At 30.9% G+C, this 27,592-nt stretch overlaps 1 protein-coding gene across 1 annotated transcript; it reads left to right on the top strand.

The window, feature by feature from the left end:
- The first annotated feature begins 2,255 nt into the window (after positions 1 to 2,255).
- Positions 2,256 to 25,693, top strand: LOC134693020 (calmodulin-like). Its single transcript, XM_063553711.1, has 4 exons — positions 2,256 to 2,323; positions 18,309 to 18,455; positions 22,932 to 23,180; positions 25,257 to 25,693. The coding sequence occupies exons 1-4, from the start codon at positions 2,275 to 2,277 to the stop codon at positions 25,283 to 25,285; spliced, it is 474 nt and encodes a 157-aa protein (XP_063409781.1). The 5' UTR covers positions 2,256 to 2,274; the 3' UTR covers positions 25,286 to 25,693.
- The last annotated feature ends 1,899 nt before the right edge of the window (positions 25,694 to 27,592 follow it).

Raw genomic sequence — 27,592 nt, 5'->3', positions numbered from 1 at the left:
GAATATTTTGCAAGAGATGTAGGGACAAAGGATTTATAATAGGGCTAAGACTCACGAACGAAAGTCTTCAAAACGTACACCGGGTTCCAGAATTAATAAAAATGTGTCGACTTGTACTCTGTGTGGTAAGCACTTTAATTATGGGAAATAATAATCTCCACCAATTATATTTTCAAATATTGGTCACAACTGACATCCTGTATAAAAATCAACATCTAAGACAAACACAAAGAAAGGAATGTTTATTTCTACATTTTTTTGCTGCCCTTTAAATCATTTGTGATTATTTTGTTTAGCCTATGGCAAATGTATATGCTTATTGTCATGACACAGATGATATCACGGTGCTGATACTATGGTATACTATAATAATTGAATGCTGTATGTGTACGGTCACCTGTAGCTGCCTAAATCAATATCCTTTACTCTGGTGCAAAGTTGTCTCGTTGGGAATCATACCACATATCTCCTTTGCTGATTTCATAAACATTGCTACATTTACCAGGTTGAATATTTTGCAAGAGATGTTGGGACAAAGGATTTATAATAGGACTAAGACTCACGAAAGAAAGTCTTCAAAACGTACACCGGGTTCCTAAATTCATAAAAATGTTTCAACTTGTACTCTGTGTGGTATAAACTTTAATCATGGGAAATAATAATCTTCACAAATTATATTTTCAAATATTGGTCACAACTGACATCCTGTATAAAAATCAACATTCAAGACAAACAAAATCAACATTCAAGACAAACAAAATCAACATTCAAGACAAACAGAATCAACATTCAAGACAAACACAAAAAAAGGAATGTATTTTTTCCTACGTTCTTAAGTTTCTTTGCTGCCCTTAAAAGGATTTGTGATTTGATTAGCTTATGACAAATGTATATGCTTATTGTCATGACACGGATCATGGTGCTGATACTATGACATACTATGTAACACTACAAGAACCACTAATTTAACTTCATAGAAACCAGGTATGATAGCCTGAATTGTACATGTATGAGCTTTCTAATTGCCAATTTTCAACATACCTTTAAAATCATTGAAAAAAGAAGCGGTCACCCGAATAGAGGTACCACTGAAAATAACCCCTGGTTTTCTGGAAATCTTTAATTAGTATACTATGGAGTTCATTAATCCCCTATGTTGAATGCAAACTCAAAGACAATTAAATTTTGGCTCAAAATGGTCTCTTTCACTAAAAGTTTCATTTCTGCTAATTTGTCGATTAGTTTGATTAAATAATGACATAAAATGCACTCTTTTTTGTTCGAGTTGGCCTACTTTCACATACGTGCTAAATTGGAGTTTACTGATGAAGACGGTAATTTGAAATCAATATGGCTTGCCTCTAGGTTCTTTTTGTAACTGATTTTATGGTCTCATTGATCCTAACGTCATATTTGATTTATTATTTAAATGATTTTTTTAAGAATCCCTGGTAAAATATAAATAAAAAATAAAACTGGGTCAAATGGACTTTTCCAGTCTGACAGTAGGACTATCACAGAGAGTGCGTACATGTGCTTGTATGTTTTGTTTACAGAGGCAACTATAAACATAATCATAACACTCATGCAATTTTGGAAATTGCGACGCGAAATCAAATTTCTTTTTGGAAAAGTTGCTCGCTCACAGCAATTTTTTTTAAAGTTTTAAACAATAGATATAGAAAGATGTGGTGTGAGTGCCAATGATACAACTCTCCATAGTTTAACAGCTAAAACAATTATCCGATAGTTGTCTATTATCCGCCATTGTGCCCACTCTATTGCAGCACCTACATAGTCTCCATAGGCGACAATATGGTAGCCTTTTTCGAGATACAGACTTTAGACAGTTGATTTTTTTTAACGAAACCTTGGTATAATCAAAGAAAAGTTTTTAGGACAGTATTTTTTGTCCAACAAATATAGATTCGCGTTGCTTTTTTTAGCGTATTTTGTACTTATCTCCCATGTCTTTCAATTTTGCTCTTTAAAAAACGTGTCTTGTCCTAGCTTTGAAAAGTCATCTAAGGGCCTTGAGAGCTATGAATAATTTTTAATTTGCCTTTTGTATAAGGTTGAGTGCACGAAGTCTCTTATGATAAAAAATAACGGGTGCACATATCGACCAATTAGGATTAGCCATACTCTTAATTCTGAGTACCATGTAAGGCTCATACAATGGCTGCTCCCATAAAATCTAATGGTGTATTGTAACCTATAGCAAACACACATATAAATCAATGTTGTCTGCTTTTAGAACGAGTATAGTGCAATATGGAACACAAAGACGAGACTAGACAGATGAGAGAAACCAGTAATGAAGGTATACTTTAAATGAGACAAAATAAGTTAAGATCAGACAACTCTCAAGTCAGGAGCCTCTGGCCTTTGTTAGTCTTATATTATTTTAATTTTAGTTTCTTGTGTACAATTTGGAAATTAGTATGGCGTTCATTATCACTGAACTAGTATATATTTGTTTAGGGGCCAGCTGAAGGACGCCTCCGGGTGCGGGAATTTCTCGCTACATTGAAGACCTGTTGGTGACCTTCTGCTGTTGTTTTTTTATTTAGTCGGGTTGTTGTCTCTTTGACACATTCCCCATTTCCATTCTCAATTTTATCTTCTTTCCAATAAAGAATGCATTATGGGCAAAGTCAGATCAATAATAAGTGCATAAATTATTTATGATAATGATAAAAGAGAAGGAAAAACACAGTTTGTCAAAATGAGTTGATTGTCAGAGTGATTCTCCGAATTTATGCACTCTAATAATTATGCCAATACCCTTAATATATTAACAGTTGGGATCATTGCTCGGAATAAATAACACATTTGCCATTTTCGTAAGGTGTAAAACTTGCGCTTTGTAAATTTTGAGATACTCCACATCATTGGCTTCAATAAGGGATAAACAAAAAATAATACTTAACAAATTGCAGACAAGTGATTTTCAGGATAGTGTTAAATTTCTAATTTCTTTAAATATAAGAGAAATACAGGAATGTTTCTGGTGTTGATCTGTTGGAAGGGAACTTCCATTTAACGTCATGTCCAATGTAGACGACAAAGCGAAAACTTCAGGTAGCGCTTTGTGATTTGAAAAAAAATGTGTAAATAAAAAGGAATAAGTTATAGTATGCAAAAACGATTTTTTAACAATTTAAACAATTTACTCAAACAATCATTCACCCTATGCATTTCAGAATCGAATGACATTTAACATGAATTGATAGTTCAATGAATATCCTTCGAATATACGACATATCGTTACAGAATTTTCATCTCAATATTCTCATCTAAAATTTAGTAGATTTGATTAAGGACTACATCCGTGGGTAAGTGCCTGAAAGTTAATATACTTATGTCGGCCATCTTGAATTTGGCGGCCATATTGGATTTTTTTCAGGGCTCCATATCTGAATTTTGTCTTTATCCCTAAATCTTTCACTATACCAAGTTTCATGCTTTTACCATAAAGAAATCAATTTTTCTGATATCCGCTGACTAATATACAGCTAAACTCACAGTTAAGTTTATCTCGAACTTATATCGTTTATTTCGTTCCTTGAGTTTGAATGCCCCTCTGGTATCTTTCTCTCTTTTATGGTCAATTTATATAGGAATATAATCTAGAAAACTTATATTTGAAATAATAAAAAAAAGACCGAAAGTTAAAACTATGGATAGGTTTGGTACTCCTTTTCGTGACATTTGAGCTTTAAACATGACAGAGAAAAGACTGAAAATGACTTTCACTTCATGTTTGCATTTCTATTATTTAAGTCTCAAATCGAAAGAAAATTAATATAGAATCTGCTTAAGGTGGTTCCTAACACTATAGGGAGATAACTCTGTGAAATCAGCTTAACGTTTTGATTACATTGTGTTGTAAAGGGAATAATAAGCTTTTTAATGATCAAAATTGGGTTTTGTCGAACTTTTATATAACCAGTGTAATGTTTCTGACAAAATGGTTTCTTCAAAATTTTTGAAATTTTTGTATTTTTGTTAAAGAGTCAATGTAAATACTTTGTCAAAATTTGTTGAAAATTAAACGAGCTAAATTTATTTTAGTGAAAGTGTTGGGTACCACCTTAAATTTTAGTAAATGACCATTTATGAGCTATTAAAGTTTTATTTGAAAAGAAAAATTGGTGTTACGGGACAAAATATTTGACCTTTGTGTTCTAAATGACTGATACATATGAACACATCATACTTACGTTTACCTTGTTCGGGTAACGTCATAAATTTAACATTGATCCTTTTTTTGGTGACGTGATATTAGGAGATTCAGATGAAACGAATTTGACAAATGAAGAACTGAGATCAAACGATTCAAACGTTGGTAAAATAAAAATAATCAAGTAAGGAAAAAGATAAATGGGCTAAGCATTGTAAAAATCTTTTTTAAAGTAATGAAGTTTAGCTGTTTTTTGTAATGCCTAGTTCACACGTACATTTAATTCGAATTGAATTCGAATCGAATGCGAATCAAATTCTCTTATCGCGTTCACACACTCTTTCTTTTGAATTTGAGTTGATTCGAATTGGCTTATTCGCATTAGATACCGTTTTTGTTGTTACGAATTAAAAATGAACGTCGTTCGGACAGTAAAACAAATTTACTCGTATTGCAAATCGAATTACAATTTACGTTTAGACGTGAAACGTTTCGAATGCAGATTATACTAGCCCAGAAGTCAGCACTTTTTGTTTATTCCGATAACCAAATACAATGGTATACAGAAAATAATAACAACAAAGTTACCCTCAGTCACAACTGTGAAACATGAGGTTTACATAGAAATATTCAAATATGTACCGGATTGTCTATAAAATAAAAAGTTTGATAGCAAAGTAATATTTTGACGAAATTAAGTTCCTTTTTCACTTTTGAATTGAACAACTTGCTTTCATGTACAGCACACGTTAGTTAAGAGGTGTATAGATTCAGATTCATGACTTGGTGTTAGTCTTTTGTTACAGTATTGTTGTGTATTTTGCAGATTCATGATACTATCGGCACATGCGTTTTGTAGTTTTTCGTTTCCAGATCTAGATGATTCCATATTCGGTTTGTATAGGTTACCATCGATATACAGATTGTATCTAACCAACAGTACTTTCCTCTTTTCTCTTCTGGCCTGTTTGGCCACCGGGTATAACATTTTTCTTTTTTGTTCTATTTCCTTTGGAAATTGTTCTTGTACTCCAAAATGTGTCCCTTTTAATTTGAATCCATTTTTTTTTAATACAATTTCTTTGTCCTTAGTTGAAATGAATTTTGCCAAAATTGGACGATTACCTCCGCGACCAATTTTCCCGAATCTGTGGACTGTAATTAAGTTGATTTTTTTGTCGATGTTTAACTTTCGTTTAATAAAGGAATTAAGTGTATCTTCTGTGTTTTCTTCTGAGTGAAATTGAATTCCAGTAAAGATTAGGTTGGTTTTCATAGAGCGCCACTTTAGCCCAATAACATCATCTTCAGTGTTACTCAATCTGAAATCTACGTTGTCATTACGATCTTTCTGTCGCAATTCTTCAGTTTTTAAACTTGTTATGTTTGAAATGTTTTCTCTACACCTATCCACCACTTTGTGCATTAAGTGACCCATGTTTTCGGCGCTCGTTTCCATTTCATTGCTCCTTTTCATGACATACTCTACATTATTTTCTATATCATCGACTCTAAGGGCAAGTGAGTTAACTGTGCTTTGTATTTCAGTAATTTTCTCAATTTGCTTTTCAAATTTCTCGAATCGATGCTGAAGATCGCGAACAACTTCTAATAAACTGTTTAGAACTGTAACAGTTTTGGTATCAAAACTATATTCAGACATTATTATTTCACAAAAAGTCTTTCTCGTATACAGTTTTACTTTATCAACAAATATAACATCGGTATTAATGTATCAATGTATTGTATCTAAGGCACCATATTCAAAACAATCTTCAGAACAATAGGATACTATTGGAGACGGTGCTACGTTGACGTCGTCAAGATAAAGGTATCGCTGATTTACAATTTTCCCAAATTCTGTTAGTTGGCATTGATTTTTTATATATAATAAGTTTGCATTTTAACGAATTATCCTTTTACTGAATACTGTTGCACTTTTCTTTCAGAATAAGTTCTAAAATTTACCGTAATATCCTCTTTTTTCGGGAGCTAAAATTTCGTTGCCGTTCCTTAGCAGTACATCCGGTCTACATTGTGCTGACATGAATTGTCATTGATGTTGTTATATTTATAAATTTACTGTTTATAAATTTTGTGAATTTTTTGAAATACTAAGGCTTTTCTACCTCAGGCATATATTACCTTAGCTGTATGTGGCAAAACTTTTAGGAATTTTGGTCCTCAATGTTCTTCAACTTCGTACTTTATTTGGGCTTTTTAACTTTTTTGGATTCGAGCGTCACTGATAAGTCTTATGTAGACGAAAAGCGCGTCTGGCGTATACTAAATTTAGACCTGGAATCTATGATGAGTTTATTTATACAAATGCAAATCATTGAATGCGAATCGAATTCGAATTACATTTGAACGCAGCATAAATGTGTTCATTGTAAGAGCGTGTCACTGAACCTTCACTCTCTTACTTTTAGTATATCTATGTCAACGCGTGATAGATTATTAGTAAAACGTTAGTGGGATCATCGCTTGGAAGAAACTCCTGATTTAACAGTTTGTATTCTATCATGAAACTACCTTTTTAATACCATATAATCCATTTATTAATAAAAAGATGATAAATAAAACGTTTCCAGTTTTCAGGAGGTGTTGAATAACCACTCTTTACTGTATATCAAGGACTCCGGTGGAGGTACTAACCTTTTAGAATTTGACCTATAAAAGTCTATAAATAACAGTCTTTAAAAAGAAAAATTAAAGTGCTTACGTCAAAAATCTTTTATAGAAGAAAATGTTGGTAAAAAATCGAAATGTTACACAGATAAGAGGCAAACAATGATAAACTTTCACCAATGTGTGTTTATTTCTTTCTTGGAAAAAGTACAAATTCGATAACATTTATTTGTCCTTTCTGGATGATTTATTTAAATCGATAATTCTCGAAATCTTTAATGGTTTAATTTAATCGAATGCTTACATTTACATAATTATTTCTGTATGAATTACAAATTGCATTATATCATAAATCTTTTGAGTGAGCGCTATTAAAAAAATGGAGGACTTTTGGAAAATCATGAAGGTGTTGAGCCAAAAATTCATGGGAATATTGACCGTCTTGATGGCTTATGAACGAGTCGGCATGTGTTTCCTTTGAAGGCTATCCGAGTCAAACAGAGGAAATAAAAACATATTAAAGATGGTGGATCAACTTATTAAATTTAAGACAGAATTCAAAAGTAATGACATTAAGCTGTTTTAAAGTAAGAGCGTGTCACTGACCTTTCACACTTATATTTATGTCAACGCGTGATAGATTATCATGTGACAGTGTTAATGGGATTATTATTGGAAATAAATTCCTTACTCAACAGTTTGTATATTGTCATGAAATATTTTTTTTTGCATACCCTAGAACCCACTAAAGAGGATGGTTAATTAAACGTTTCCAGTTTTTACGAGGTGTTAAATTATAACTTTCTATGGTATTTATTCCAAGGACCCAGGTGGAGGTTACCTTATATAATTATGACGTTTGAAACGTGTATAAATAATAGGGGTTGGAAATTAGAATTCAAGTTGTAAGTAAAAAATTGTTCAAAAAGAAAATCTTATAAAACAAATTCTAAATAATGCATAGATAAGTAAAATAGAACAGAAAAAAAAGAATCCTAAATGATTTTAAAATATTCTTTTCTTCTGTATGTGTTAAAAAATTCTCGAAATTTTCTATGGTTGTGGGCTACTCGAATTTAATAGAATACTTAAAAATTGATTCTGTGTTAATTAGAATTGGAAATATATTATTAATCTATTTATTCTCGGAGTTTAGTTTCTTTGTAATTTGACTCTTTATGCTGGGAATGAGCGCTATAATAAATTCAAAATTGATCTTCTTGAGAGCTTACAAACGGTTTGACATATTTTGTTCAACTCAGACCAATACGACAAGAGGAAACACGTACAATGTACATGAAAATGATGGCAGACATCGTACCTCAGTCGTATTTGTAAGTAATTAATTATAGCTGTTTTGTAAAGGTGTTCATTGCAAGTGCGTGTCACTGAACTTATACATTCTTATATGAAGAACCCACTTCAAAATATCGGGGTATACTGTTTCCCCTCTGGCTGACCATCCGTCTGTCAGTACATCCATCCATTTGTCAATCCGTCAGTCCGTCCTCCCCATGAATATTTTCATCGCAGTATTTATAGGGACTACTTGACAAGGAATTCTGAAATTTGGTTTCAGGTTTTGTATAAGTCAGCTTTACCCTTTGATTGGTTTTCAGATTCATCACTCAACAGTTCCTTGTTATTGAAATATTTCGGCGGTGCTATTCCCAATGAAAAGTAGCTCGCAGTTGCACTTGTTATGTCAACGTGTGATAGATTAACAGTAACATCGTTATTTGATTAATATTGAGAATAAACACCAAACTAAACAGTTTGAATATATTTGACATGAAAATAGTTTTCTTATACCTTAGAATTAATTAACGAGGATGGTTAAGAACACGTTTGCAGTTTTTACTAGTTGTAGGATTACGACTTTCTGCTTTATTTTTTCAAGGACATAGTTGGAGGTAACTTTATAGGATTTGACAGGTGTCCCAGAAGGGTACGCAGACGGCTCCAAATATGACATCTGTTGTGTTTATCTATATCGCGGTGAACTATCTAAATCGGAAGATGACATTAAAATACAATATATTGAAAACAATATAGTCATATATATGTCTGCATATAATTTCCGAACACTGAAAAAAAAAGAAAATTAATGATGTAATTAATAAACGGGTGAAAAATACCTCCCCATTCCCCATAAAAAATTAATAAACAAATAAATAATAAACAAACAAACAAAAGAACCAAACAGAATTAAAAGATGTAATTTACTATGAAATCACCTACAGAAAATCAAATTTAATGGGTTTTCCTAGTTGTAAGCGATTAATCTATCTTTGACAGCATACAGGTTGCACTTCTGTGAATATAGACAATGCAATTTCCCAATAGAGCTCTATAGCTCTATTTGCGGCTAAAGCTGTGTCACTTGTATTATGAAGTTTAAAGAAAAACTATATCATAAAATGAAAAGTTGATATACAGTTCTATTTTATTCAAAACATACTGCTGTGAGGCATGTTTTCATTATTTATATGTCCGAACTTTAAGCTCGAAAAGAGTTTAGTCTTATAGGTGTAATACCACCATTGATTTTCACAAATGTGTCTTTGTTAAATATTTACTTCTCATAAAATTGGGCAGAATTGATCTTTGTTTCAAATAAGGAAATACTTGGCATGCGTAAAGTTTTATCCTGTGCAGAACTATAGAAAACATTTCACATAATATTTTTTTGCATATAAGACAATAACCATCAATGGAAGTTAACCAATCAAACTTTCACCTCTTTTTATCCCGTGTACGAGCTTTAGTAACCATGTATCATCAAGTTTCCAAAATATTCTATAGAAATATCCAAATAAAACCATAAGGTTTTTTTTAAAACACACAATATATATGTTCATGACCCATACATCTTTTACTACAATAATATATAGAATTAATTACCTACAACAGTCAAATTCAAGGGATTATTTTTGTCGACCTTTATCGTATGTAACCGGATATGACGTACTATGATGTGGTGGAAAAAAACCGATATTGTTTTTCAGAAATCGGCTTCTGCACATTTGGTTGATGTAATTGAGCATGCATTCTCCATATTTATCTAAAGTACAATAGTTTGAATTTTGATTTCCATATAGAGTTTTGATTTATCGCACTTGGATTTAGGTTTTTTTTACAGCTGAACCACTCCATTTTGTTTATAGTTTTGTGAAACAGCAATTTGTTGTGATGGCCATATCTATACGGTTTACTGTTTACGTTTTTCATAAAAAGAACCTGACACCTCTTCAAGTTAAATAATTGTTTTCTTCAATGTACTTATTTTTTTTTTATCTTTCATCAATTGATTGTTATAACGAATCATACGTAATTTATCTGTCAATTATACAAAATAATAATTTAATACGCGTGTTTTTTGCATTTGTTTTAATATATTTACGAATAACCTTTACTCTAAAATTGTAATTGAAAATGGCAAAAAGAAGCTACGAAAAACACCTTATCAAATATACACGTCTATGCCAGACAACAAAAGACAATGATTAAAAATCATCTCCTTCATATGACGTACATATTCAATAATTAAAAAAGTAGGTTACAAAACACGTGGGTTTATACTTGATTAGTAAAGTAAACTTGTGCATCTATTCATGGAATTGGTGCAACCCTACATCTTTCAGTGTGTATACATATACATGGTTTATATACACAATATTGTCTTTGTAGTTGTGTATGGTGTAAATTGAGTGATGTGTTACTGTTGATGTTGTCCCATAATGTAAACATACTATTTGAAGATTTTTATTAGTGGTTTGTTATTATCTATGATTGTGAAACAAATCACTATAGATCCGAAGTTTTCTTAGTTCTGATGTAACTCTCTTGATAGGCAAACTCAAATATAATATCACAATCCACAAAGTCCCCAATGAAATTGAGCATTATGGATCTCCCTAATAATGAAATGTTAGCATAAGTAAAAAAAAAAGGTAGTATCTGTGTGTAAACCAAAGCATAGTCCTAATTAATCATACTGACACAAAACAGACAAAACTTTCAAATGAATAATATTAATAATACAGTAAACTCAATAAGAAAATATTTTGGCCTTTGAGAAACACTCAGCAAAATTAAGAATTTAGGACTTCCTGCCGAGCAAGTCAAAAGTAAAATCATAAAAATACTGAACTTAGAAGAAAATCAATTCGGAAAGTCCATAATCACAAGTCAAAATCAAATAACAAAACGCATCAAAAACGAATGGACAAGAACTGTCATATTCCTGACTTGGTACAGGCGTTCTAAATGTAGAAACAGGTGGATTAAACTGGTTCTATAGCGCTAACCTGTAGTGTGGTTAATTACCTGCCTGCCCGACTATACGCCAGCTGGGGGATCAGACTTGGCATCTCATCTTCAGCCGGGGTGTGCAAGGTCTGCATGGGGGATAGCACATTTGGTGCTATTGCAAGTAGTAAGTTGCGGGGTCATTGTTTAAATAACACGTTTTGCCTATTTTTAATTTAAAATTTATGACTTTTTACTGTTTTTGTGTCAAATTCCAAGGTTTCTGTAATCTTTAAGAATTTGGGTATAGAAAAATCTATAAAAAAGATGTATTAATAATTCCAATTTTAATATTTTTAAGAATCCATTTGTGTGAAAAGATATGTTTAATAAACCATATACTATTAACCAATTTGAATGGCACACGAGTATGTGTATATTAATGACCAACTGTGCGACACATTTTGTTTTCTTCCCTTTGGGGTCTGAATATCACAAACCACAACTTTATATGTTCTTCAAAAGACGTTTTGCGTTGATTTTATATATTAACGAAATAAAACCAATGAAATTAACAAACTGTCTGCTGCATATATCAATTTTGTCAAAACGAGGTCGTCTAGAACGCATGTGATTTTATCCTTAATTTATAAACTAAGTATATTGCATTTCGGGGTATTATGAAGATTGATTTGCGCTATGGGTTTTGCTCATGTTTGAAGACTGTTCAGTTTTCCCGATGTGTTAATATACGATGTTTATCTATATCGTTTCAAAGACAGATATAGAGTCCATAAATAATAGCAGTTTTAATATAAGGTTACATATACATATTTGTTTGAAATGAAAATTGAGATAAACTATTCTAGTTAATACTGGGGTATATGCATATCAATAGTTGTTTTTTTTGCAATTATTGATATGCAATTTTTTTTGCAATTATTGATATGCAATTTTTAATAGGAACTCCCTTTGCCGGGGCTAGAGCTTTTAAACTTTTACTTTGAAGTTTCTTGAAAAATCATATACTTGTCTCAGACTTCATTTTCACTCGTTCTTTGAGTTTGTATATTGGTAACATTCCCAAATTATTTCTCTATGAGAGGAAACATCGAAATCATATATTTGAACCCGAACATAAACACATTTAAATATCTATGCATATTATATATCTCCTTTAAAGAGGCGTGATGTCTGAAAGAGCTGTTTTTTACAAAGTGCAACCTGTAACGTTTACAAAAATAACTACAATAGCTATCAAAGGTACAAGGATTATAATTTAGTACGCCAGACGCGTACAAGAAAGATATTAGGGGCGTATCAAGAGTCAGATAAGATGGGGATGTAATTGTAAATCATACGGATATTTATTTGAGGAATTCAAGCAAACATCCTTTATTGTTTTCCGATAAAACGGAAATCCGCTACGTATATTGAGTTGCTGTACATATGTACGCATCATCTTTATTTATTAAAAGTACGTTAGTTTGAATTTTAATTTGATTTTTAAAACTGGGATTTATTTGTCTAAATCTGAACCACCTTATTCTGTTCTTAGTTGTGTAAAACATAACTAGAGTAGTTACTGTTCTCTTTTTTCTTTAAAAACGATGCTTCGTTAAATTACATGATTGTTTCCTCTATTGTACTTTAAAATGTTTTATATTTGATCTTCAGGTAAGTGTTAAACAAAATTAGTTAACGTCATTTTTCAATCAAATCATTTACCAATTGATAACATAATAAGCGTGTTATAGGCTTTTGATTTAATAAATTTACGAATACCCTTTACAATAAAATTGTAATTAATTAAAAAGGACAAGAAACTCATCGGATATACAAATCTTGTCAGACACACGCTTGTCTACAAAAAACTTTAATTAAAAAAATCATCTGCTTTATATGACACTGTTAAAGATTAAAAAGAAGTAGAATAAAACGCACGTGAATTTATACTAAACCATTTCACTAAACATGTGCAATCGCATGAAATAAGTATTTTCTGAAATTACGAGTTGTTCACATTAGTGTCTTGTATTTGATTTTATGACAGTGGTGAATATAACCTTTTTAAACTTCACTACTGAAAATTACTTCAATAGTTGTAATTATAATTTAAATTTTTGTTTTACGTAAACCTTTTTTGGAGAAGATGAATTGAATAAATATTTCTAAATTGTACATAAGTATGTGAAAATTAATGCCAAAAGATGCGATAGGTTACTATATTTTCTTCGATTTGTAATCTGAATATAACAACACAAATAAAAAATATACGCGTGCTTCATGTAGAATTGTAAAAGTTCATTACACCTGATGCAAATATTAATATATTTACAAGAACCATTTATAATAATTGTAACAGATTGGAAATTGCGAAAAAAAACCACTGAACTAATCAAGTCGGTTATTATGCCTGTGATTTTATCCTTAATTACTTAATTAAACACGTTGCATTTTGGGAATTTTATAGCTGGCTTCCAAGAATGTGTTTTGCTCATTATTGACCTATAAAGATTATTTTTAGTCGATATCTAGTGAGAATGGTCTCATTTGCAATTATGCATATCTTCTAATTTTTTGTATTCTTCCTTTACCATGAAATTGTATCACCCTGATATCCTTTAAGTAGTTATCAAAAGTACCAGGATTATAATTTAGTACGCCAGACTCGCGTTTCGTCTACATAAGACTCATCAGTGACGCTCAAGTCGAAATATTTATAAAGCTAAACAAGTACAAAGTTGAAGAGCATTGAGGATCCAAAATTCCAAAAAGTGTATACACATATGGTAGATACAAAATTCCAAAAAAGTGTATACACATATGGTAGATACAAAATTCCAAAAAAGTGTATACACATATGGTAGATACAAAATTCCAAAAAAGTGTATACACATATGGTAGATACAAAATTCCAAAAAAGTGTATACACATATGGTAGATACAAAATTCCAAAAAAGTGTATACACATATGGAAGATACATCTTTTGTAGTTTGCACTAGATGTCATATTACGACTTTTTTAGTAAAAATATGTTGTCGATATCTTACATAGTTTTTGAAAAGAATGAATATATGCCAATATCAAAATTTAGAATATGACCTTGATCTTTGACCTTGACCGAATTCTCTTCTTTTATCATGGACCTGAAATCCAAAGATCAAAGTCTCTTTAACTTGTCGTATACGAGTTAGAAATGCATATCAATTGTATCAAATACAATATATTGAACACAAGAAGGACATTACTGTGTTGCGTCAAGGACCGAGGCAAAGGTAACATCATACAATTTTTACTTTTCAAAAGTGCATAAAATGTAGCAGCTATAGTTCAAATTGAAGTTTTCACATACAAAATTTTGTGAAAGAAAATTGGGATAAACAATTCTAAAGGATACACGGGTATGTGGGTATCAACGGTCGATTTTAACAAATATACAATAATTTTATTAAATTTTAGCTGAAAAAAGATTAAGAAAATAACAAGAAATGGTTCTTCTCTAACTTCAATGGGGAACATATGTCATGCAGTACATGATCAAATGACATATTGCTCATTTCTAATTCAGTTCCCTAGTCCCAGGTTTGCATGCCTGCTTCAATATATGTTTTGTTATTTGTTAATTTCAGTCCTTCCTTAATTTATTTCGCTATAGTCATAATTAGTCTCATTGTATATTACTATACAGTCACTAGTTTTAACAGAGCTTAAAATTCAAAAAAATATAGGCGGACATTCATGAGACAGTTACCTCTTATATAAGATATCGTTCAAGCTTGGCATATATTCTTTGACTAATTTATCTGTTGCAGTAAAGAAGAATCGGGAATTCTATTTTTAAAAAGCAACTCATGCATTATTTTTTCTTTAAATATTTTTTAAATATAGTTTAATTTTTTTCACTTTTGACTTCAAATAATTCACCCTCATTTAAAGAAACGATTGTTTCCTTTTTTGCATATCCTATTGCATCATGTACTTAGTGTTAAGCAAAACTTTTAAAACAATTATACGTCGTTAAGTATTCAATATGAAGATATTGATAACATAATCGGCGTGTATTTAGTATTCATTTGAATATACATTGTATTTATGAATACCCTTTAAAAAAAAATAAATGTAATTGATTGGTAAGAGCAATACGAAGTCATGAATTAATAAATTGTCAGTTGCAAATATCAAAATTAACACACAATAAGTCGGCTAAAAGCCCCGTGGTTGTAACCTTAGTAAATAAATTAAACGTCTGCACTTTTTTAAAACTGAATTGGTATCACATTTGAATCTAAAAGGTGTATGTATATATCAATATATAAATATAATAACACGTTGTTTGGTTTGAAGAGGTATGCAATTTAAAAAAAACTTTCTACCATAGTATCTTTCAATGACAGAGGTGGGGGTAATTTGTTGACACTTGACTTTTAAAAGTCTATTTATACTAGCTACATAAGTTATAATTCAGTTTTTGGAAAACAAATTTGTTAGAGATGATCATTTTGATAAACAAGTCTAAATGTTACATTTGTGCTGTGAATATCAATTGCCATCGTCGCGACAGATTTTAACTTCCAATGAGAATCAGAATATATTTGTGATAATAGTAGATGTAACAGTTATTCATGTACTTAATTTACAGTGTTCGAAGTAGTTTGATAGTTTTAGTGTAAACTAAGTCTAGGTTCTTGAATTGCTCATTTGAAAAAAAAATCCAAACCTCTTGTTTTTCTTTTTCTTTTAAAGTTTATTTTAGTTTGAAATTTTCTCTTTGAAGATTAATTTATTGCAAATGTGTTGCTCTTACCCCAGGAGTAGATTACCTAAGCCGTATTTGGCACAACTTTTGGGAATTTTGGGTCCTCAATGCTCTTCAACTTTGTATTTGTTTGGCTTTTTAACTATTTTGATCTGAGCGTCACTGATGAGTCTAATGTATACGAAACGCGCGTCTGTCGTATACAATTATAATCCTGATACTTTTGATAACTATTTACACCACTTGGTCGATGCCACTGCTGGTGGACGTTTCGTCCCCGAGGGTATCACCAGCCCAGTAGTCAGCACTTCGACGTTGACATGAATATCAATTATATGGTCATTTTTATAAATTTTCTGTTAACAAAACTTTGAATTTTTCAAAAAACTAAGGATTTGTTTACCCCAGGAGTAGATTACCTTAGCCGTATTTGGCACAACTTTTTGGAATTTTGGGTCCTCAATGCTCTTCAACTTTGTATTTGTTTGGATTTTTAACTATTTTGATCAGAGCCTCACTGATGAGTCTAATGTAGACGAAACGCGCGTCTGGCGTATAAAATTATAATCCTGGTACTTTTGATAACTATTGCTATATATTGGCGAAAGGGTTAAATAAATAACTATACGTCGTGTACATATACTCTTAGAAACAATACAAACAATCATATAAGGATATTTAAAACTCTTGCATATTGATTTGAAAACGCTGCACCCCCTTAATGCTTAGAAAGTAAAATGTGTCGTACAATGAATTAACTTACTACAAGTTAACATAGCTTTCAAATTGTACTTAATTTGCATATATTATGTGGATATGCACGAGATATCAATACCACGTATAAAACATTTTTTTCATATAACGGTTTAATATGAAACTGCAGTCGTCTCAGGTTTTGTTAAAAATGCATTCAAATTATGTTTTGACAATATTCAAGGTTTCAAAAGTAGAGGTGAAGCTGCCAATGTATAACATTGAATATATTTTTAACTCCCATATAATTTTGAAAAAAAAGTATTTACTTTTACACTTTGATAAAAATATATAAAATTCTGAAATTTTAACCAACCATTTTATCAGAAGACTCAAACTGGTTATATAGCAGTTTGACAAACAATAGTTTTGATCATTGAGAAGCTTAGTATTTCCTTAACAACACAACGTAATTAAAACGTTAAGCTGCTTTTACAGAGTTATCTCCCTGTAGTGTTAGGTACCCCCTTAAGCAATCCGGGTATAAAAAAATGCTACAAATATGATGCATTCCGTTTCAGGTTTTGGATTGGAAAACAGAATATTTTTGTGGACAATGCTTTTTTATATGATTTTTTGTCTTCTCATTTTTTTCAAATGCTTTTTAAGTTAATTGGTTGTTCTCTCAAATGGTGTGCTTTTACAATGTTCGTGCCCAGTAAATTTCACCGATAGCTCAATATCAAATTAAACTAGACTTAAGTCATTTATAATTTGATTTATACAAATGCATAGCCTTATATAAATGTGTTGAAAGTATTTAGGAATACCCTTTATAATGAAAACAAATATACTAAAGAATAGTATTTAAAAAAAAACTTTAAAACTACATAATGTTCTGCTGCATATGTAAAAATACACACAAGAAGTCAAATAAAAACACGTGTTTTTTTTTTCTTCTTAATTAAAAATCCATTTGCTGGACAGATGTCAAAATTTAAACAGCAGGTGATTACAAATTGAGTTAATGTCCTGTTATATACAAACAATTGGTATTATAATACCAGTAACTGAAAGGTACAAAACATGCAGTGATTGATGACGTATGAGCAATGTCTCACACAAACAAACAAATTAACAGTAATTGAACTTTTCGTCGTTTAGGTAGACATTAAAGAAACCAGCTAACAATTAATAAATCTATTTTCCACATTGTCGGAACAAAATATTCTTTGTTAAAAATCTTAGACAATAAAAGGTGTATTCATTTGAACTTGCTATCAGTAAACAGGGTTTTTAATAGTATACATATAGGTTAATAATCACTAGGCATCAAAGGTAATCACTGGACATTAGGGAGTCTTATATAACTTTGTACATGTATTATATAGATTCATTTAAGACTTAATTCATTTCCAACAAACTACTCTGAAAATTGACGAACAGCTAGGAAACCACACTATGTCATATGTGAAATAGGAATTGCTTACCGTTTCCGAAGCACTTGATATCACACTAGTTGTGTGATGCCCCTGTAACTGAAAGGGCATATTGTTTCACCTCTATCCATCCATACATCTCAATTTAATAAGGATACTATATTGTTTGTACCTGTTCGGTGTACTATAAATATTTTATAGTTGTTCTGTATCTTAGTTATTTGCGAGATATTCATATTAATTGATTAGCAATGAATATTTTCTAGCAATAGCTAAGTTAAACACCCGTTGCACTTTAGAAAGGAGATTTACAAGAAAGTATAACATGTTTTTTCAATTTTATTTCAGCTACAATCAAGATTGTTTTCGATAAACTGGATTCAAACCATGATGGTCACATAACACCGGAAGAACTTATGAATGGTGGGAAGGAAGTTGGCATCAAGATTAATCTAACGAGAGCAACAAAACTCATTGACGAAATAGACAAAGAAGGTATGATCTCATTTTAGTAGCGTGCATCAACCAGACATGATGAGGTTCCGTTCTAATTCCTTTATGTCTATATTACATTCTTTTTTACCTTTCCGTTCAAACAATAACATTGTTTCCTATTTCTTCCATTACTTGCAAAATTTTAAATGGACACATGTGAAAACCATTTATCTTACATAAAATATACGTTAAATTTTAGATCACTTTAAGTGATGTGTATTGCACTACGAAATAACTTTGAACAAACCTCTTTTTAAGCTTAATCTATATTCCGATATTACCTTCACGATTCACAGTTTATGTAATATCTTCGTAAATACCAACAAAAAATAATAGAAGAAGACTAGTCCGATGTTTTGACAGTTTCTGATAACAGTTAGACGACACATTGCCCTTAATCATCCAAGGTTTTTTTTCTTAACAAGCAAATATAAGTACTTAAACCTCATTCTATCAAACATTGATAGTCACTGTGGTGGTTATGTTGAGCAAACATATTTTTTTAATGCAGATGGATAACTTTTCATTTCCATAGTGCTGAAAATCCGTTTGCCAATTCTCACGGTGAACATTTTTCATGTAGTTTAATAATGGCGTATTTGCAATGTCAGTCTCAAATTTTTAAAGCTTTGCGTTTTTTAAATTAAAGACTGTTACACCAGAGATATAAATATAACATTTTTGCAAATTGAAAGCATTAACTAATAATTTACAAGTATAGGTAGATATTGTGTATGAATGAATTTATTTGCAGTGATTTGCATCTTGTATTTTACTAAATAGACGTGCAAGTTTTCTAACAGATCATTATCATAATCATTTATAAATGTCACATATAATTGTATAGCTACAATGCTGTTTTTTGATAATTGCGTCTTGTATTTTGGATGAAATAACAATTTCTTTATTCAAAATTGCAAGCAAGAAATTTGTAAGGTTTCTTGCAAGCAGTGCACAACATCGTGATTTTTTTACCTTATTTATGCCATATAATTTACAGAAAGATGAAGTTTATATCTTAGATTTATATCAGCAACAAGTTTTAAATTTAATGCCGATCAACTATATATATATATATATATATATATAAGAGGTATGTTCTGTGGAAATAATAGTTTTATAGAATATTACATTGCAATTTAAGCGCTTTGACGGTTACATTTTTTACCAGAGTATTTATAAAGTTTTATGAAGGGTCTTAGCAGCAATGTCTTGGGGATATAGTTAAGATAAGTGCGGAACAAATATCTTTGGTAGATCTATGATCTTTGAAAATATAACTTATATTAGAATTGTACACATTGCTCTCAAGCCTTCATTAATGAAGATATTTGAAAAAAGGTGTCAAACAGGAACACACAAATTAAAGCCATTTTAGTTAATATGTTAATATACTTGGACTAATGACATATGTGCAATGTGAATGACATTGTTCTGTTTCTAGCATTAACGTATAAAACATGAAGAATTGCAAAGAAATTAGGAAAATTATGAGTACTTACTTAATATAATTTAAGTTAGATGATAATGACATAACATCAGGTAATTGGTAGACAGAAGATGACCAACTCGGTTCAGTCCTCTATTTTTGTTTGTTTGTCTTTTTCATTTTTAGCAATGGCGTTATCAGTTTGTTTTACATCTATGTGTTTGACTGTCTCTTTTATAAGGTTTATTGAATAACTGTCACGAGTAACAGTAACAGTTTATGTAATAGCTTTGTAAATACCAAACAAATATTTTGACATTCTGCTAACATTAAGACGACAAATTGTCCTTGAACAATTTAAGTTTTTTCCCCTGTGAAAATGCCAATGGAATCTATCAACCTCATTTCACTCAAACATGTCTAAACTAACCCAACCTTGTAACTTGACCTCGATAATCAAAGTGTTTATGGTACGGAAAAGTAACACAATGTATGACGATTCTGTAACCCTTTCTTTAGTGGTGATAGTCCTATGGCCATTTCTAACGATGCTAAGTTCTATTGGTTCGATATTAGGGCGTTTCCGGTGTTATACTCAGAGTCATCAAGTCGTTTTTTTAAACTAAAAAGCTGTAACAGCAGAGATGAACATATGTTTACATTATCCAAATTTTACACATTGGTATAGTAGATTATAAGCCACAATTTAAAACCTTTCATGCCACTCGAGTGAGCGCAACAAATTATATACGTAGAACACTCGATAATTGGTTTATCATATATTCTTTAACTGATTTTTCTCTTCTTTTAGACAGTTTTCACTTGAAAATAACCTTGATAATGGCTCCTTACAATCTGTGGCGTCACTGATAACGTCTTCCCTTACATTATGACGTTACCGATATTGTCTACTTATGTTTTTCTCATATAGCCATGATACGAGAAGTAAGGTGTGACTCAAAATGGTGGTATGAGCGAAGGGAAGGACGATAGAATGAATTTACCAACGACTTGACTCGTTTTTATTTCTTGTATTTAGGTATATTGATTTTGAATGATTGTACTTGCAGGTATTGGATAAACATATGAATTTCCCATACTTTTTACTATTCTGATTGTCGTGTTTTACCAATCTTTAACTATACTGCTGCTTTTAAATCATTTTGTCTTGTAGTATTCGAGAGAATACCAATTCGTTTATTTAAAGTTTAATGCAAGATTAAATAATTTTTTGTTGATTTCATTATTTAAAATTTAGTACACATATCTTGTGAACAATGCATAAGATCGTGAGTTGATACACTTGATATGACGTAACAAAACATTACTCTGGAACTACTTTCAAATATGTAACAGTGTAGTTTAGCTTTCATAATAGCAACAGATACATTGCTTTGACCTTGATTTTCGAATACTGTTTGGTCGTATGGTATATTTTGCCATTTGTTTTTAATTTTTATATCATTATTGTCACATACATTGGATTTTATATAGATATAGGAAGATGTGGTGTGAGTGCCAATGAGACAACTCTCCATCCAAATAATATTTAAAAAAATATCTATTATCGGTCAATTTTCGGCCTTCAACACAGATCCTTGGCTCACACCGTACAACAAGCTATAAAGGGCCACAATACATATTTTAATTCATCGCAATTAAGAATGGGAATTGATAGAAATCAACACAAAAAAGCAAGCGATCATAGAGTTTCGCGGAACCATTTATGATATTTTTAAATATATGTCTGATTGCGGAATTTGTAAATTAAAAAAAATAATAATTTAGCAAATACATGTACCCAACGTTTGATTAACTTACTTTTGTGATATTGCCATCTTTTTATATTTCAATGACACCATTTGGCCCTGTAGAAGATTTTTTCTTCGATTAATGTCTCATTGGATTGCTGTGATCATTCAATGTATTTTTTTAATACAAATATATAGACGAATTCATCTGTAATTCTGAAAACTTCCCAACTTTTGCAACATAATTCCTAAAATGAAGACGCTCATGGGATTCAAATATCTTTCATAAATTTAATACTTGTAGTTTAAATGCAAATATGAGTAAATTTTGTGAAAATTGTATTTAGCAAATTATTGATGAATTGACAAAAATGAAACGGACAACAATTTTGCTGTTTTGATTAAACTTGCTATACCGAATATTTATTCATATAAAAATTAAAGATGTGGTATGATTAATGCCAATGAGACAACTCTCCACAAGAGACCAAATGACACAAAAAAATCAACAATTTTAGGTCACCGTTCTCTCTTCAACAATGAGCAAAGCCCATACCACAAAGTCAGCTATAAAATGCCCCGAAATGACAAATGTAAAACATTTCAATTGAAAAAAACTAACAGCCTTTTTTACTGTTTTTTTTAGGTTTTTTCTTTATCCAAAAACAAATATGTAACACATCATTTAAAATCAGTTGAAATATGCTGAACTAATCAGATGGATACAAATACAAATACTAAACAGAGTGGACGTGGCCGGGTACTTGTATATTCCAACAACTAAAAAACACTAAATATAAAACGCAGTTACTGACAGCTCGTTCAAAGCCGCTAACAACCTATAAAAAATCATGCATCTTAGAATAAATTATCAATCGGTACACATCCTACGGTCAATGGATTTAGTGTGAAGACGTCATAAGCAGTTAGAGTCATATTCAGCATGGGTTTCGTCATCACTGGACCTCACTTCATAGTTAAAAATTGCTAATAAGAATTAATACTTAACAAACAAAAAGAGTTGCAGACAGTATCACCCCATTGAGTACTATCAATAAACTCATCATAGATACTTAGGTTGAATTTCTATATTAACGCCAGACGCGCGTTTACTCAACAAAGACTCATAATTGACGACGCTCGAATCAGCAAGTGTTAAAAAGTCTTAATCAAGGACGAAGTTGAAGAGCATCTTACCAGCCAACTGATTCAAGGGAGTTTTAAAAAACTCAAGCAATGATAAACCTCAATACGTCTTTCATATTTGATCATACCACTGGTATATTTACTTTGTAGGACATGGTTTTGTGAACTTTGCTGAATTCCGAAAATGCATGCAACAGGTATTAGCAAAAATTCATAGAGACAATGAAATATATAAGAGATCGTTTAAAAAGTTTGACGCAGATGGAAATGGTTTTATTGATAAAGATGAGCTCCGACAGGTGTTATGTGCCGGCGGTGGACGGAAAATGTCGGAAGAGGAAGCTGAGGAAATGTTTAACGAAGCGGATATAGATCAAGATGGCCAACTGACGTTCGATGGTAATATATGAGCTATTTGATTCTTGGGGTCTGGCATTTTTAAAACTTTAAAAGAAAAACCTGAACTAAGACTGAACGGAAATGTTTTCCGTTCATTGTTTAGAAAAAAAATCTTCCATTCTGTATCAAATGGTTGCTCCAAAACAAGAAACAATATACTTTTTTTTATGTTATTCGATTTATTTTAAGTTTGGCAAAGTTTAGATTTGACTCTAATGTGAAAACTGAAAACTATTTCCTTCAATACATTTATAATTGATGAAGCCTCCTTCTTATTTGGTTCTCACCATGATCGCGTGATCACTGGACAAGTGTTTTACGAAAAAAATATAATATTGACACGATAAATGTTCAAAGTTTATGATTTTTAATTTAAAAACTGTTTGTTCAACCAGTAAAATTTAACTTTACACGGACTTCACGCTTAGCCTGACTACTATTTAGGAGTTAAAGACGACGTCAATGAGATAGCAACCCATCCAAATTTATTATCACAAACATATCGTCGCTGGGCTTCTAAAATGTCGTATTCGACTTTTTTTTGGCAAACAATACCTTTTGACTCCAATGGTCTGGATGGGAGGAAATCTTTGGTATTACAAAATAGCATACAGCTATATCAATCAAAACGTTTGAAATAAGGCATATTACAAAATTGCCAATGTCATTTGTTTGTAAAGTTTTGTTCCAAAATGTTGTATGAGAACTTGAAAATCGTTGTATAAGGGCTTTGGGAATAAAATAATTATACATTTCTTTATTTCTGCGAAAATAATTTAAGTTCTCGGATATTTTAGAAATGTCAAAGTTTTTATTCCACTGTTATTCACAAAAATGTTCAAGTTCACATACGACATTTTGGAAGCATGCATTTTGACACAATTTTCAAAGCCTGTTTGTGAGATATCTTATTTTCAAAAAATTGTAATTTACAACATTTAAGAAGCCCAGCGACGATATAATAGTCTGCAACATACTTCTTGTTTGTACAATATTTTAAGTTCTTAATTGCAGCGAGTCTATAAGATATGTACATGAATAAAAAAAATGAAATAATTATAAAACAAAAATTGGTGCATCCCTAGACTTGTATTTGCTGACATCTCTACGTCATATATTATATGGTGGATAGCTCTCTGATTAACATTTATACCAAATCTTCTTAATCTTTTAGACATTCACCATTATACAAAATTTCTAATAAAAACGGACAAATTATGAAATACTAGTGTCATACACATTTTGGGTCTCAAGGATTGATACAGGCTTATGCATTAAATTGTATTTTTATTGTTAATCCTTCCTAACAGCGCCATTTCACTTTTTCTCCGATCAAAAGTTGTTCACAATTTGATTTTTCTTGTGTAAACTTTACTAGATGTCAACGATTAATACACGAAATTACGGCATAATTCACATGCACCAAAACAAAAAGTTGTGTAATTGAAACACGACTTTGTTTAAATAGAAGCCAATAAATCATGATAGGATTCAGTCGATATTGACTACATTTATTTTTTTTCCCTTTACTATCTCTATATAATCTCTATTTCTGAGAAACAATCAAATCTGTTAATAAAGGTCAACATCGGAAACAACAACAAGAAATGACCATAGGAAAGAATGATCTTTAATTTTTTTTCTTTGTAACGAGAAAATTATTGTAAGCTAGGAAATGATCTATTCTTGCAATTATTTCTATTAATAATTTCAAATTCGAGTTCAGGTGTCGATTATCAGTTTCATTGTATTAAAAGAAGAAGAAAAATGCCAAAACCGTTCCCAATTTTAAACCACTGGTGTTTTTGCATAATTTTAATTAAATTCCAAATGTTTGAATTTCTACACAGGTCATTCTAAGAATTGTTCATTGAATACTATTTGAACTATAATTATACAGTGTGATTCAATTCATTTCAACATCATGCTATATATATTAACGGATGTTTTTGTTTTACCTCAGACAAATCACCACAATCCTCTCAATGTTGTGTACCAATAGTACAACTGTACACGTCGAAAGGCAAACATGTATGTAAAAAAATTAGCTTAATTGAAATGTAATTTGTTTTACAGAATTTGTTGACTATTTCTGCCGGATATGATTTGGAAGATTATGTTTGGATACAAGGAGAATCCAGTGATCAAGCAATTCTTGCAGCAAAGTTTGAACAATCATGAAAAGCACATTATTCGTCACACACATACTTTAACATGTTTCATTTTTTCCGATGTTGTATGTTTTTTTTTTATTTCGTTAATGAACTTCATGACAAGAGAAATTGATGTACATGTATGAACAGGTTTCATGTATTACCAATATAAACAAGAGGCAAAATAGTTATGATAGTGTTGATGACATTTATTTTGATGTACATGATTTTAGTGAATGTATATAGGTAACTCACATTGTTAGAAACGGATATGTTTATGTTTGCACTTAGTTTCCTGTTGTTCTTCAGCCCTTTTTTATTCATTTTTCCCCAATAAAGCTAGTGCAACAATATAACATATGACCACGTGTTGTAGCCTTGAAAGGCCTCTGCATGACTTCTCTGCATGAATAATATAAAAAAAAATAACACCTTTCCTTGTTTCCCACACTTACTTATTACTTTTTAATAGACAGATGCATTCACAGAGCTGTTTATTAACAAATGTTAGCTTTATTAAATTTGCTTATCTTTTTTGCAAAAAGCAATTAAGCTTGATGAAACGAAAGAAAATGGTAAAGTTCAGCAAAGATGTACATAAAGATTTCAATAGCAAACGTGACATTGTGTGAAACCTGTTAAACCAACTCCATTTTCTCTCTAAATATATATGTCGAGTAAATAATGTTTTATTCTGTATTCTATACTTAGCTGTAAAAGAACTTTAAAGACATTGTGAATCAGAGTTATAAAGAAGTTTTGCAGTAAACTGACAAGAAAAATAAAACTAAAAAACCAACAATTTAAACACTTCATGAATCTCATCGTGAAAAAGTTAAACAAATTGAAGGCTATAATAAGAAGCACAGTAGTTTACCAAGTTTAGATATCATAAATACACTAAGTTACGAATTAAGTTTAAAAGCAACACGAATACAACTCCACACAAATCCCAATATTATCAATTTTTTTTCTTCAATTTTCACAGCTTTTAACTCTTTTTAAATATATTTCAAATTGAATTTTTACTCCTACCGTTTTTTTGTCATTTGTCGAAGGGGTTTCATAAATAATAAGTAATAACACAAATATGAGAATCTAGAAACACATTTATCATAAGAAAATAAAACATCGGCAGTTTCTTTTTCGAAAATATTTCATTTTATATGAAAACAGTTATTTGGACGGTTTCAGAAATCATTAATATTTGGAACTTTCATGTCGAAGTAATTTATGTCATAAAATAGTCTTATGGAACCGTTCTTTTAAAACACATTGAGTCACTAAAAAAGGAATACAGCGGTCAACAACAGACATAATGATTATAAAATTGAGAATGGAAATGGGGAATGTGTCAAAGAGACAACAACCCGACCAATTAAAAAAACAAAACAACAGAAGGTCACCAACAGGTCTTCAATGTAGCGAGAAATTCCCGCACCCGGAGGCGTCCTTCAGCTGACCCCTAAACAAATATATACTAGTTCAGTGATAATGAACGCCATACTAATTTCCAAATTGTACACAAGAAACTAAAATTAAAATAATACAAGACTAACAATGTTAATTCCAACCTTTAATATGCTCTGAAGACTAGACAAGTTATGGATATATTACTAACAAAGATCGCGCATTAACTCAACATTCCACAAAAGACAAACCAAAAACCATAACTTCCTAGGTTCCTCAATTGAGACAACTAGATAAGTTCTCACACTTCAACATTCATTTGTATATATGAAGTGTGACGACGAATGAGGAAAAACACATATAAGAGCCGACAGATACCAAATAGACATTTCAAGACATAAGTCGAAAACAAACTCACCATGCCATGATAAAAAACCGAAAGCGACCACACGATAAACATTAATACACTGAACTCAACATAGATGGCACAGAACTAGCAGTACCATAAATAACAATGAATTGCATGTAATGAGTAAAGACTAGTTGCAAATACTTAACGTCCGAAGTCAGTACCGGATTTGTACAATCAAATGTAATAAAATGAGTTTTGAATATTTCTTGTCAAAATTACAGGATTCAAAAAAGACTAATGATAAATATATTATTTAATTTTATTTTATTTATCAATAAATATTATTAGATTCATACATAGCTTATTCAGTTTTCATCATCCACAAGAAAAATATAATATTTAAATGTTCAACTTTAAGTAATAAATAGTTTCTACAAATATCTGTGAAGTGATTGTTGTATAGCCCCATGGAATAATTGCCTTATTTCATCAATTCC

This window comes from Mytilus trossulus, chromosome 12, assembly GCF_036588685.1.
Source record: "Mytilus trossulus isolate FHL-02 chromosome 12, PNRI_Mtr1.1.1.hap1, whole genome shotgun sequence".
Lineage (NCBI taxonomy): Eukaryota > Metazoa > Mollusca > Bivalvia > Mytilida > Mytilidae > Mytilus > Mytilus trossulus.
The sequence above is the reverse complement of the archived record's forward strand: the minus strand, read 5'-3'. Positions and strand labels throughout refer to the sequence as shown.